At 35.1% G+C, this 11,797-nt stretch overlaps 3 protein-coding genes across 3 annotated transcripts; 2 read left to right on the plus strand and 1 right to left on the minus strand.

The window, feature by feature from the left end:
• Positions 1 to 764: 764 nt before the first annotated feature.
• LOC106298995 (cysteine-rich and transmembrane domain-containing protein A) lies at positions 765 to 1,863 on the plus strand. The gene is made up of 3 exons (XM_013735125.1): positions 765 to 959; positions 1,032 to 1,257; positions 1,524 to 1,863. The coding sequence occupies exons 1-3, from the start codon at positions 914 to 916 to the stop codon at positions 1,567 to 1,569; spliced, it is 318 nt and encodes a 105-aa protein (XP_013590579.1). The 5' UTR covers positions 765 to 913; the 3' UTR covers positions 1,570 to 1,863.
• Positions 1,864 to 6,984: 5,121 nt separating this feature from the next.
• Positions 6,985 to 8,800, plus strand: LOC106325411 (telomere repeat-binding factor 3). The gene is made up of 7 exons (XM_013763465.1): positions 6,985 to 7,147; positions 7,233 to 7,444; positions 7,536 to 7,750; positions 7,839 to 7,923; positions 8,016 to 8,099; positions 8,185 to 8,497; positions 8,579 to 8,800. The coding sequence occupies exons 2-7, from the start codon at positions 7,295 to 7,297 to the stop codon at positions 8,593 to 8,595; spliced, it is 864 nt and encodes a 287-aa protein (XP_013618919.1). The 5' UTR covers positions 6,985 to 7,147; positions 7,233 to 7,294; the 3' UTR covers positions 8,596 to 8,800.
• Positions 8,801 to 8,947: 147 nt separating this feature from the next.
• Positions 8,948 to 10,162, minus strand: LOC106325423 (ADP-ribosylation factor-like protein 8A). Its single transcript, XM_013763471.1, is given in 7 exon segments — positions 8,948 to 9,108; positions 9,208 to 9,238; positions 9,241 to 9,493; positions 9,567 to 9,599; positions 9,641 to 9,672; positions 9,675 to 9,721; positions 9,935 to 10,162. Coding segments are annotated over 7 exon segments (582 nt in total). The 5' UTR covers positions 9,973 to 10,162; the 3' UTR covers positions 8,948 to 8,960.
• Between the last annotated feature and the right edge of the window lie 1,635 nt (positions 10,163 to 11,797).

The following is an 11,797-nucleotide window of genomic DNA, read 5'->3' on the forward strand; positions in this document are numbered from 1 at the left end:
TTCTCAGATTGAGACTACAATAAAACTCGGGATTTGAGACTACTATCTTGTGACTAAACTACGTCCGAAAATTATGACAACATAAAATCGTCGCCAAATAGTCGCAGATTAGCGTCGAAATTGAGACTAATATCCGAAGAGAAAGAGAAAGAACCGAAGTTGAATAAAATAATACACTTTAAACTGAACTAAATGTATTATATCCTAGAGTCTAACCGGTGAACAAAGAAATAAAAGAAAACACTACATTCCTTAATTTTCCAAAGAAATGTTACCATTTATAAGGAATTTTTTTCTTTCTATTCATTTTTATTCTTTTTATCGTAGAAAGAAATAAAACAAATTTGTTCCTCGTCAAATTTGGTAAGGAATAATCATTTCTCATCATTCCTAAAATTTTATTTCTTTCCATTATTTTCCTATTTGTTTCTACTGTTCCAATGATGGTCACCGGTTAAAGCCTAAATGAAATTTCAGTTCTCCTAATTTTTTTAACCAAATTTGAATGAAACCACTAACCAACAGTTTTTACCAACGTCGAGTTGGCCCAGTGGTAAAGGGTGTATGATATATATTAACATCAACTTGAATAATTCAAGATGATGTATGATATAAATATAATAAACGATGGAAAAAGTCTATCTTTTTGGTAATGGGTGAAATTTCCATAGCATTTAAATTCGAATGATTCCATAAAGTGAGTTGGCCGTCTCTCTCACTTGTAATATTTTGTAATTATAATTAATCTATAAGATTAGCCCATGAGAGAACATGTCTTTTGTCTCCTAAACCTCCTTTATTATCATTATTACCACCAATAATCCTATTTTTATTCCATTTCACAGCGAAGATAAGTAGAGGTTTCGTTATAAACAAAGGAGGAAACCTCAGATAGAGCATAGTAGAGAAGAAGATGTATCAAGATCAACAACATCCCGTTGGTGCTCCTCCTCCTCAAGGTAATTCCCAATATTGTTTAGATTTTATTTTCCTTCTTGTTTTCTTGAAATGACGTTGTGGTTGTTTTATAGGGTATCCTCCAAAGGAAGGATATCCACCACAGGGATATCCTCCGGCTGGTTATCCTCCACCACCGCAGGGATACGGTCAGGCATATCCAGCACAAGGGTATCCTCCTCCGCAATATCCTCAAGGTCCTCCGCCTCAGTATCCTTATCAGGGTCCTCCGCCACCACAGTATGGTCAGGCTCCGCAAAAGAAGAAGAAAGACAAGGATTCAGGATTTGTTGAAGGATGGTGCGTTGACCCAATCTCTATATCTCTTTTTTGCTTTTTATTATATGGATTTGATTAATGGTTGCAACTGAAGGAGCGGATAACTAGTGGATAGTACCACTCTTTGTTCACCATTCATAAACTTTGGTCATAAACATAGACCGTTTTTATGAAGAAATAGAACGGTCCAGTCCTTAAACGGATTAGTCTCGTCTAGTGCAATCATTTAAAGTCTATATGTTTGCTTGTGAATGTTACTGATATGTATGTGTGTGTTTGTATTACAGTTTGGCTATGCTCTGCTGTTGCTGTCTCTTGGAAGCTTGTTTTTGATTGAAGGCCGTGATGATATTTGCCGTTGACCGTCGTTCGAGATGCCATTGTATTTTACAACAAAAAAAAAAGACGTTTGATCAAACATTTAGATAGCTTCTTCTGGCTACGTGTGTGTGTGTATGTGCGTTCACGTTTTGTGTTTGTTTCTGTTCTTTATTTTATTGCTATGATTTGGAATTTACTCCGAGACTTGTTTTTTTTTAATTTTATTGACTATTATTTTAGTAAGTATTCTCCCCATCTTTTGTATATGTACAACAAGTGAGCTATCACCTTTGAATAAAAGCATTCAATATTTTCAGCAAAATAAACAAACTCGTTTTCTTGTTTCTTAAGTCTCGTCAGATGTAAGAAGAGTGACAGAAGAATCAAATATGAAATCAAAGTCGATGACACATAGTCACATATAGCCAAACATACACACTTTTGACATCGTATGTATAATCATACGAGAGAAACAATAGTAACAGAGCAAGTTTGAATCACCTTAACCAAGAAACTAACTTGAAGAAGAACAACATCCATATTAATATATTTAACTAGATTTTGATTCGCGCTTAGAAAGCGCTGGTTTGTTTTCGAAACTAAATAAACTTTTTAAATGAATTTCAATATAAAATAATGTATAGGTCTAGCAACATTTACATGGAACCGTGAACCGAACCATATCAAACTAAAAACACAAAACTAAAATTGAAATTAATTTCATAAATAACCCAGCAGATATGATATCTCTGAATCCTAAAATTGAAACCGAACCGAGAATCAAATGGGTACCTCAATTTAAAAATACAAATTATATACCAATAAATAATAATTATATTTGATTTCTAAATAACCAAATATCTAAAAACTACAATTTATAAACCAAATTACCCAAAATCTAATTACCCTAATATTTTTTATTCAAAATATTTAAAATTATCCAAATTATCAGATATTTTTTTCGAACAAATTGAATTGCCCGATATTTAAATTGAAAACCCAAAATTATCCAATATGTTTTATCTATCAATCTGAAATTACCCAAAAACCCAGAATTAAACTGGAACATAATTGGACCTGAATAAAATCCGAAAATCCAGAATTGAACTGGAACATAATTGGACCTGGATAAAATCTACAAACCCACCATTAATAATTAAACTGGTACTGGTTACCCTGGTAAAAACCCAGTAAAACATGAAAACACTTTTTCAAAAAAATTGATTAAAATTTTCATGTATTTTATAATAATATATAAAACTAAATAAACTATTTAATTTGTCCCGGTAAAATCCAAAAAAATTTGTTAACACTTTTTATAAAATTGATTAAACTTCACATGTATTTTATAATAATAAATAAAATTAAATAACCTATTAGACTTGTCATACGAAGTACATGTATATGAAATCAGATTATAGTTTAGAAATATATGAAATAGGGTTTAGGATATACGGTTTAGAAGTTTGTGGAAATATGGTTTAGGATATAGGGTTTGATTTATACTGAAAATATGATAATCTCTAAGAATATGTAATTGAACAAATACATAGATTTAAGAAAATACATGAAAATGGTGAGGGTCAAATAAGTATACAATATATGGTTTACGGTGTAGGGATTTGGTTTGTATTAAAAATATGCATAATACCCTTGAACGCATTTTATAATTATATATATATATATATATATATATATATATTTTAAAACATGAATAGTATACCAATGATATTACATATATACGCACACCAATTAACCTAATGTGCACACTAGCACAATCGAATGGTATGTCGATGTAACACTTTAGGATCGAATCCACAGAGACCAACGATTACACTTTATCTTTATGGGATCAATACTTAGCTAAAACAATGATGGGGTTTTGGGATTAAGGTTTCATAACAAGCAAGTAATAAGATTAATTAAAGCTTTCAGATGATTAAAATGCTAACCTAGGGTGGTTTGGTCGGGTGTTAAACAAGTGTGAGCCAAACAATTATTCAAGTTCGATTAAAGACCAGTCTAGAACTCGGATCACTTAAGATAGATCAGCCCACTGTCGTGGTGCTTCACCTTTTGTCAATCGATCTCAGTACCTAAACTGTCGTTTGGACTGAGATGCGATGACAAACATTAAGATCAAGTCCGATCTGTTCACAAAACACCCTAACATCTACTTTCGCTGGTTAGGGATATGATGCTCATTCAAGTTATGTCTAGCAACCTATAACACTTTTGATGAATAGATTAAACCTAGAATCAGGCACTAAGTGGTTAACTTGATGCAAGCCTTAAGAACAACAGTGAATGAAGACAATCGATTTATAACTTATTTATGTCAAGCTCACGGATCTAACACCCTAACACCCTAGACTAATCAAACTGACTACTCAGCCATAGCTACAGAGAACACAGAGATAACAAATGAAGAAAACATGCTGAATCAATAAAATAAAAGAGATAGGGTTCAGGATTCTGAGAGAGATGGAGCCTTCTCCCTTTACAAAGTATCAAATCACAAATCTCTCAAAGCTCAAGTCTGATTCCTTGTCTCCAAAATAGCGTAGTAAAATATAGAAAAACAGAAAAAGAAGTTTTTTGGAGCCACAGGCGGCTGGGAGAAAAAGATGGGATAATTAGGGCAAATCCCGTAATGACTTGTAGTTTCCTTAAAAATCTCTGCCGCTGGAACATGCATTCGGGTTGCTCCGCACTATCCAAAACAGTCACTCGGGTTGCTCCGCTATCGGGAACAGTCACTCAGACTGTTCCGCGTGAAAATCTCCAGATTGCATTGTGTTCTGTCCTTTTTGTTCCAGCTGGTCTATCTCCAATCCAATGCAACTCCAGACCTATAATGACTCGAAAAGGACTCGGAAGACTCGATAATGACTTGAAAACCAAATAGAAAACATATATACAAGGTGCCAAAAACACCATATATCAATTCCCCCAGACGTAGATCCTTGTTTGTCCTCAAACAATGTCAAGTATCAAAAACATGGAGAAAGGTTTGAAAGTGTGAGAATTCTCCTATTCTCAGCAACCATACTTTAACCACGAATCTCTAAACCATACAAGCAATAAAACCAGGACAATACACCCTTACCGGAACCCCACTGACTGCTGTTCAAAAATCGGCTCCATACTCTTCATCTCAAACCTGAAAAAGAAACACTATCGAGACAAAACTCCCTACATTCATTTAAGAGTAGTGTGATCTTCTCATCACAGGCATTATTCAGGGTAGACGGTCTAGGTGTGAAACAGACTATTTAACTGTGGAGTTAAAAGTGTTTAGGGGCTACCATTTCATTGAAGAGGATGCAGGATATCGCACAAAATGGCAAGAGAGGATAGATCCATTGATATCCACAACCTCTACTCGTTTTTGCTTTGTCTGGTGCGACTGTTCTGATGACGGAACAAGCAACTGATTGTTCTGCGTTCCACTTTCTTTTTGGTACCCACTCCTTTGCTCGATCTTCTCAGTGGTTCATGTTTCTTTGATTTCTTCTCTTTCTCCATCAACCAACTACTTTGATCACGGCCGATAGTATTTTTTTGTGTTTGTAATTTATATAAGGTCGAAATATGTATATTGCATATTCTTAATTTGTTTTGACTTTTTCTATGAAGTGAATAAAAGTGCACTTAAAATATTGAGTTGTGCAAAAAGCCAAAAACACATGTAAAGTGCAAAAATATCGGAAGATATAATGATAGGCAGTTGGGTTGCCTTTTAATAATATTGTTAGTTGGGTTGTTCCTTTTTAATAATATTGTTATTTTTGATTAATTAAGGTAAATGTGAAATGAGATATATTAAGTTTCTATTGAATAGGTCCAACAACCTTGTTTAAGTAGATGTTTTAGGATTCGTTCTGTTTTAATAGCATAAATGTATTAATACTTTAAACAAGCAAGATTATATCATTAGATCACTCTGATTTTGTCAGGAGATTATTTCCTCTTCGGACAAACCACGAAATATTTTCAATTTGGATACCCAACCTAAATAAATTTATCATCACTCCAGAATTATTCGGTACATTCCATTTCCCGTCTTCAGAAATTATCTAAACCACCCACCAGTTCCTTCATGACTCACAATTTTAAATATTTAACTCGCAATAGATATACATTAAAAATGATTTACAAAGGTTTAAGATCATAGGAGCTGCATTATACTTTTAACTGAGTGAAATAAATATATCAACTAATCAATACTTAACATTTGTTAAAAATGATTAGTTAGTTGTTAAATGAATTTGAAAGTGTCTAAAACAAAACAAAAAAATTGAAAGATCGTCAAACTCGAAAGAACAAAACAGCCGATAGAAAGAGTTTGGTAATCATCAAGGCATCCTCTAAAACCACTGAAGCCATTAATTATAGTCATTTTGGATAATTGGTCGTGGCCGTAGATATTTAGAAAGCCAAAATTTAGTTTAAAATCATACATATCAACTAATCATGATTTTTTCTCATTAAAAAAATTACAGCCAAAATATCTCTGAAAAATAAAAAAAAGATGTAGATATCTTTATTTATTTATTATTATTTTTTTTTAGTTTTGATTAATCTAGGAGTATTCCAGGCCCATCGAGAGGCCCAGCCCCAAGAGGAGGTGCATCCCACGGATAGATCATCTCTCCGGGTATTCAAATGGACCCTAAAGCATAGGCTCATATCCGTGTTAGGTGACCAGGATAATTGTGACTTAGTTTCGCGCAGCAGGTGAATCGAACCTGAAACGTGTTGGCGTCTCAGTCTCGTCTTCTTACCACTCGACCACAATCACCTGGTCAGATACCTTTATTTCTAGAACAAAAAATAGTGCTTTACGAAACTAAATCAAAAATATTTACAATAAATAAATCTACAGTTATTATTCTAAAGAAAAAAATAAAAGCCACAACACTTACCATTATCTCTGGATAATTAATAATTTTTCTTTATTTTTAAGATTAATGTTTTGGATATTATTTTTATATTTGAAAATTGATGTTTTAGATTTTAACTAATACATATTGCTTTAAAACTAAAACGTAAATTAAAAAAAAATTATAAATGATATAATTTCTCTAATTTTATGAGCATGCAAATAAAACTAAAAATGTAACTTAAAAATAACAAATAAAAGTAGGATATTTAATTTTATATATACTTGTAAATTCTAAAATATTAATGTTTTAAATATGGAACGAGTATATATGTAGTAAACTTAAAATAAATAAAAATATGTAATGTTACTATAACTTGATGTGATTGGTAACAGACATTTGTTTGTCAAAAAAAAAAAAACCTATTTTCTCTTACTATTGAGTAAAACTTTCGTTAAATCGAATAGGTTAAATTTTACTTAAACAAACTAAAAGTGTAAGACAAATCTGTAAAATGGAGAAAGTAAAGGGGTCCAGTCTCCAAAAAAAAAAGAGAATTCATCCTCTGAATCGAAAACAAAGGTCAAAAGTCCCTCCTCCTCATTGTCTTCTTCGTTGTCTCTGCAACAATCTTAGAATCATAATTTGGATCCCCATGTAATCTCTGCTGGATCTCTGAATCACTACTGCGATTGAAAAACTTGGTGCGGATTTGCTTTTCATCCTCTCAACGCTTCTCTTCTACATCTCAATTTATAAATCAGCCTTTCTTGTGTCATTTGCTGACAGAGACAAGAAGTAGAGAGACATTCCAAGTTCTTGTCTTTATTGTTGTTGTGTGTTCTGGGAGAATGGGAGCACCAAAGCAGAAGTGGACATCGCAAGAAGAAACAGCTCTTAAGGCTGGAGTTCTCAAACATGGCACTGGCAAATGGCGCACCATTCTCTCCGATCCTGAGTTCACCTCTATCCTCAAGTCTCGCTCCAATGTCGATCTCAAGGTAACTAACTCTATATACTAATAAAAAGAGAGAGAGAGAGAGAGAGATAAGATCATTTGAAAACTTACATTTTGTTTTGGTTGAAACACAGGACAAATGGAGAAACATAAGTGTAACGGCTATGTACGGATCTAGGAAGAAGGCTAAGCTTGCTCTTAAAAGAACTCCTTCCTCTCATGATGATGACAACGCTACTGCTCTTACCATCGTCGCTATCGCCAACGGAGTTCAACACATTTCTCCTCTTCCTCCTGCAGTTTCTTGTGCACCACCACCGCCACGAGATTTTGAAGGACTCTTTTCAAGGTTTTGACCTATTCTTTGTATCCTGAAGCTTCACGAGAGCGATAGTTTTGAGCTCTAATTAAAGTATGTTTTTTTTTTGGGTTGCTAGTGTGGATAAGATGATATTGGAGGCTATTGCTAACTTTAAGAGACATTTGGGTCCTGATGGAAAGTCCATCTTACTCTATGTTGAGGTATTCTTTCTATGCTTATTGTTCCTTTTGATTCATCATCTATTTTCAATTCACCAACAACTTACTGTGTCTGCCCTCTAAACTTTTTCAAGGAGAAACACAATATGCAACCTGATATGAAACGGCTTGTGACTTCAAGACTTAAGCATTTGGTTAATGTTGGAACTATAGTTAAGGTAAGAAATAAATATAACACTTTGATCCAAAGTTCTTCTTATATAATCATATGTTCTCATGATTCTGCTAACAAATGTCTCTCAGATTAAGCACAGATACAGGATTTGTCGGAACGGAGCAGAACAAAGCTCTCCTCAACTTTATCTGGAAGGAAACAAGGAGAGTGGTGTCCAACAACGTCTAACTAGATCACAAGTAGATGGAGAGCTGTTTATGATCAAGGGCATGACAGCACAAGAAGCTGCAGCAGCAGCTGCAAGAGCAGTAGCAGAAGCAGAGTTTGCAATAGCAGAAGCTGAAGAAGCGGCTAGAGAGGCTGATGAAGCCGAAGCCGAAGCTGAAGCTGCACACATTTTTGCCAAAGCTGCAATCAAAGCTTTCAAGTATAGGATGCAATGTAAGAAAATAGCTTATGTCCGTTCTTCACAAACTATATGGATGAAATGTTAATGGGTGTATCTTTCTTGTTTTTGTGCAGGTAGTGAAGCCAGATAATGTCAAGTTTGAATCGCTGCAGTAATTTTTGAGGGTTAGTAAAAAGTGTATATTCTGCAGCGTGTAACTTTGGTCCCTAACTCAAGATAAGATTATTGTAAAACAATTGTCCATTGTTATGTTGTTTATCTCTTCTTTGTAGTAACCTCATAGGTTTCTTGTAGAAACTGGTTTGAAGAGAAATAAATAAAGCCTTTGATCATCACCAGAGCTTTCATTTATCCTTCCTTGGCTTAAATTTTTAGTGGTTTATATATTGTGTTTCCAAAAAATTTAAATGCTCAAGCAAAATCCAATATATAGAGACCAGACTGGAACAGACCAGCAGCAGGGGCAAACTCTTGTTTCACACGAGAAAATAGTCTTCAACGAGGCACACAACACAGAAGACTGAGAAACTTATTTGATTTTGAATGCTTTAGGAGCCAATCAAAGACCTCGTCAATGTTGGCATTGTTCTTGCATGATATCATGAAACAGCAGACTTCTCTATCTGTAAACAACTGAAGCCCCCTGCAATCACAATATAATATATAATAAAACAAACATGATCTGATGACTTTTGTGCTGTTTCTGGAGTGTGTATAGTTGAAGAAAGAGAGCTATCTATACATTTCATCAGTCAAGGCTTCTTTAGAGAGAGTCCAGGTTCGTCCATCTTGTTCCCAAGAACAAGAAGAGGGATACCGTTAAGCGAAGTCTTGCACAACTTATGGAGTTCATTTTTCGAGATAAACAGATTGTCAAGATCTGCAGCATCAACATACCTGCAGCAGGACAAAAGGACTCCAACGTGAACAAAACGTTCCCAAGAGCTGCGGAATCTTGATTGCCCACTAGCATCCCATATCTTGAAAGTAACATTTCCTTTTATCACTTCCCTCATGTGAAAACCAATCTGCAAAATGTTTGTATTCTAGTATTGTCTTATTGATGATGTATTTCTTGTATAAGAGGTGTAACACACTTACAATCGGATCCAGGTCTTCACTATATCCAACATTCTAAACAAGAAAAACAAAAGCATATCAGATATATGCTTTACCTCAACAACATTGATAAGTGACGTCTTTCCGCATTTTGAAGCCCTATTAATGAAAGTTCAATTTCTTGCTTGAATAAGAGGCTGCAAAAAGCATTTATTGAAGCAAACAACTGAATTGGTCTACCCTAAACTTGGCAATCAATATCCATATGGTGACATCAATTTCTTGGAGTTTGTCTCTTTAGACGAATAAAAACTACAAAACCAATTTTATCACAATTACAAGGAGCCAAGAATACAATACTACTGAGCTGATATAAGACAATAATAAGAAAAAGGATGATATTATCTCACCTACGAAGCCAATTGAGAGAAGCTTCCCACCAACCCATTGATGAAGAACTCAAAAAGCTCTGACGGATACAATAATCAGATTCTTCTACGGATCCCAAAGAGCCCGTAGGCCGGTTGACTTTGAACACCTCGTGTAAGATTGGCTGTATTTGTGTTTTGAGTTTGGGGTATGTGTTTGATTTCAAAGGTTATGAAAATTTCCTTAACCAGTTGTATTTCTTTAAGATATGATGCAAAAATAGATAGTTCTAAAACCATTTTCAATAATTGAGAACAATCTAGGTAAAAGTCACCTGAAATTATCCGAGATTTTCATACATTTGCCTAAATAAAAATTTTAAATTTCGCATGTAAAGAAGATATGCTGCCTCTATCCTCCCAGTGTACTATACTAACTTTGTCCCAAGAGATGATCTTTATCTTTCCAAGACCCATCTGTAAAACACCATTTTTTTTACTCTGCATGGTGTATTTTGGGTTGCTTCCTTCATGCTTTGTGTGGACAATAGTTGAGAGCCGGTCTGCACCATAGATGTCTCATCCTCATTCCGTAGTGTCTGCTTATGTCTCTACCAACTGTAAAGTATATGTATGGTCTTTATTTATACCATAATAAACTTTATCATTGCATCCCTTCCAAATGTACCAAATATCCAAACAAATTGAGCATTTTCTATGAGCAATGCAATCCTCCAAAACACATAATCCATATTCATAAAACAATTGCATTGGAAAGCTACATGGGTTCGTGGGGACCCTTGATAGGACCCAAACTTAGAACAGTTGGAAGACATTAAAAACATGGTCTATGTTATAAATCAGGGAGTGAATTGCCATTAACCAAGACAAGAGGAGAAAGCCCGTCGGCCATATCAAGCCCAACCACGGCCGCAAGGAGGAGAGAGAGTCGGCCAAAGCCTTAGCCGACTTAGGATATAGATAGTTTCCTTTTCCTATGTTTTAGTAGTTTTCATATTTTCTTTTGGATAGGGATATATACACTTTCCTTTTATCTTTATCTTGTAATCCTTATATAAAAGAACCCCCTTGATCATTAATAAAACACAGAAATATTCAGTCTCTAAACTCTCTAATTACAACACGTTATCAGCACGATAGACAACCCTGAGACAAAACCTAACCTAAAATCCGTCACACATAAACCCTAAATCAGGCGCAACTTAAAATCGATCTATCTCTCAAAACCTGAGGAACCAGACGACGAGCCACATATCAAATTGAAGCTCTAGACAAGACAAATCCATCAGTGCAAACCGTTCATCAATCCGATCTCAGACGCGTCCACACTCGCAGAAACAATACACGGCGCCGTCTTGGTCTTTTGGAACCCTAATCCGAACCAAAAAGATTTCCTAGCCAAAATTCAAATCCTGTGAAAGATAAGTTTATCATACCTTAGTTGTTTGATGATATCTTGTTCAGATTATGGTGTTCATGTTATCTAATACTCCTTGTTTTTATTTCATGAGCTAAGGTTGTTTTTGCTTGCGTTCCAGCTTGCAAAGATGTAATCCCGAAGAACCCTAGATTGTTTTTGCTTGCGTTCCAGCTTGCAAATACCCGATCAGCTAAAGCCCTTAAGCGTTCCTGATCCTGGACATTCGTAGCTTCCTGTTCACAACAGAGCTAGTCCAGTTCGCATCACATCCAGCTTGAGTTCCCAATCAACCAGCTCTCAAACTAGATAAGAAGAAGACGCGTCCCGATCGCGTCCGACGACCTCAGCACACATCCGTGACCAGACGCAAGACCGTTCCAGACAGCTCGCGTCTCGTCCCATCTTGCGACCCAATAAAGGAGCCAGCTCGCGTCCGTGTGCAATTAGAGGTTCATCTGACTTTT

The sequence above is a fragment of the Brassica oleracea genome, chromosome C1 (genome assembly GCF_000695525.1).
Source record: "Brassica oleracea var. oleracea cultivar TO1000 chromosome C1, BOL, whole genome shotgun sequence".
Classification (NCBI taxonomy): Eukaryota; Viridiplantae; Streptophyta; class Magnoliopsida; order Brassicales; family Brassicaceae; genus Brassica; species Brassica oleracea.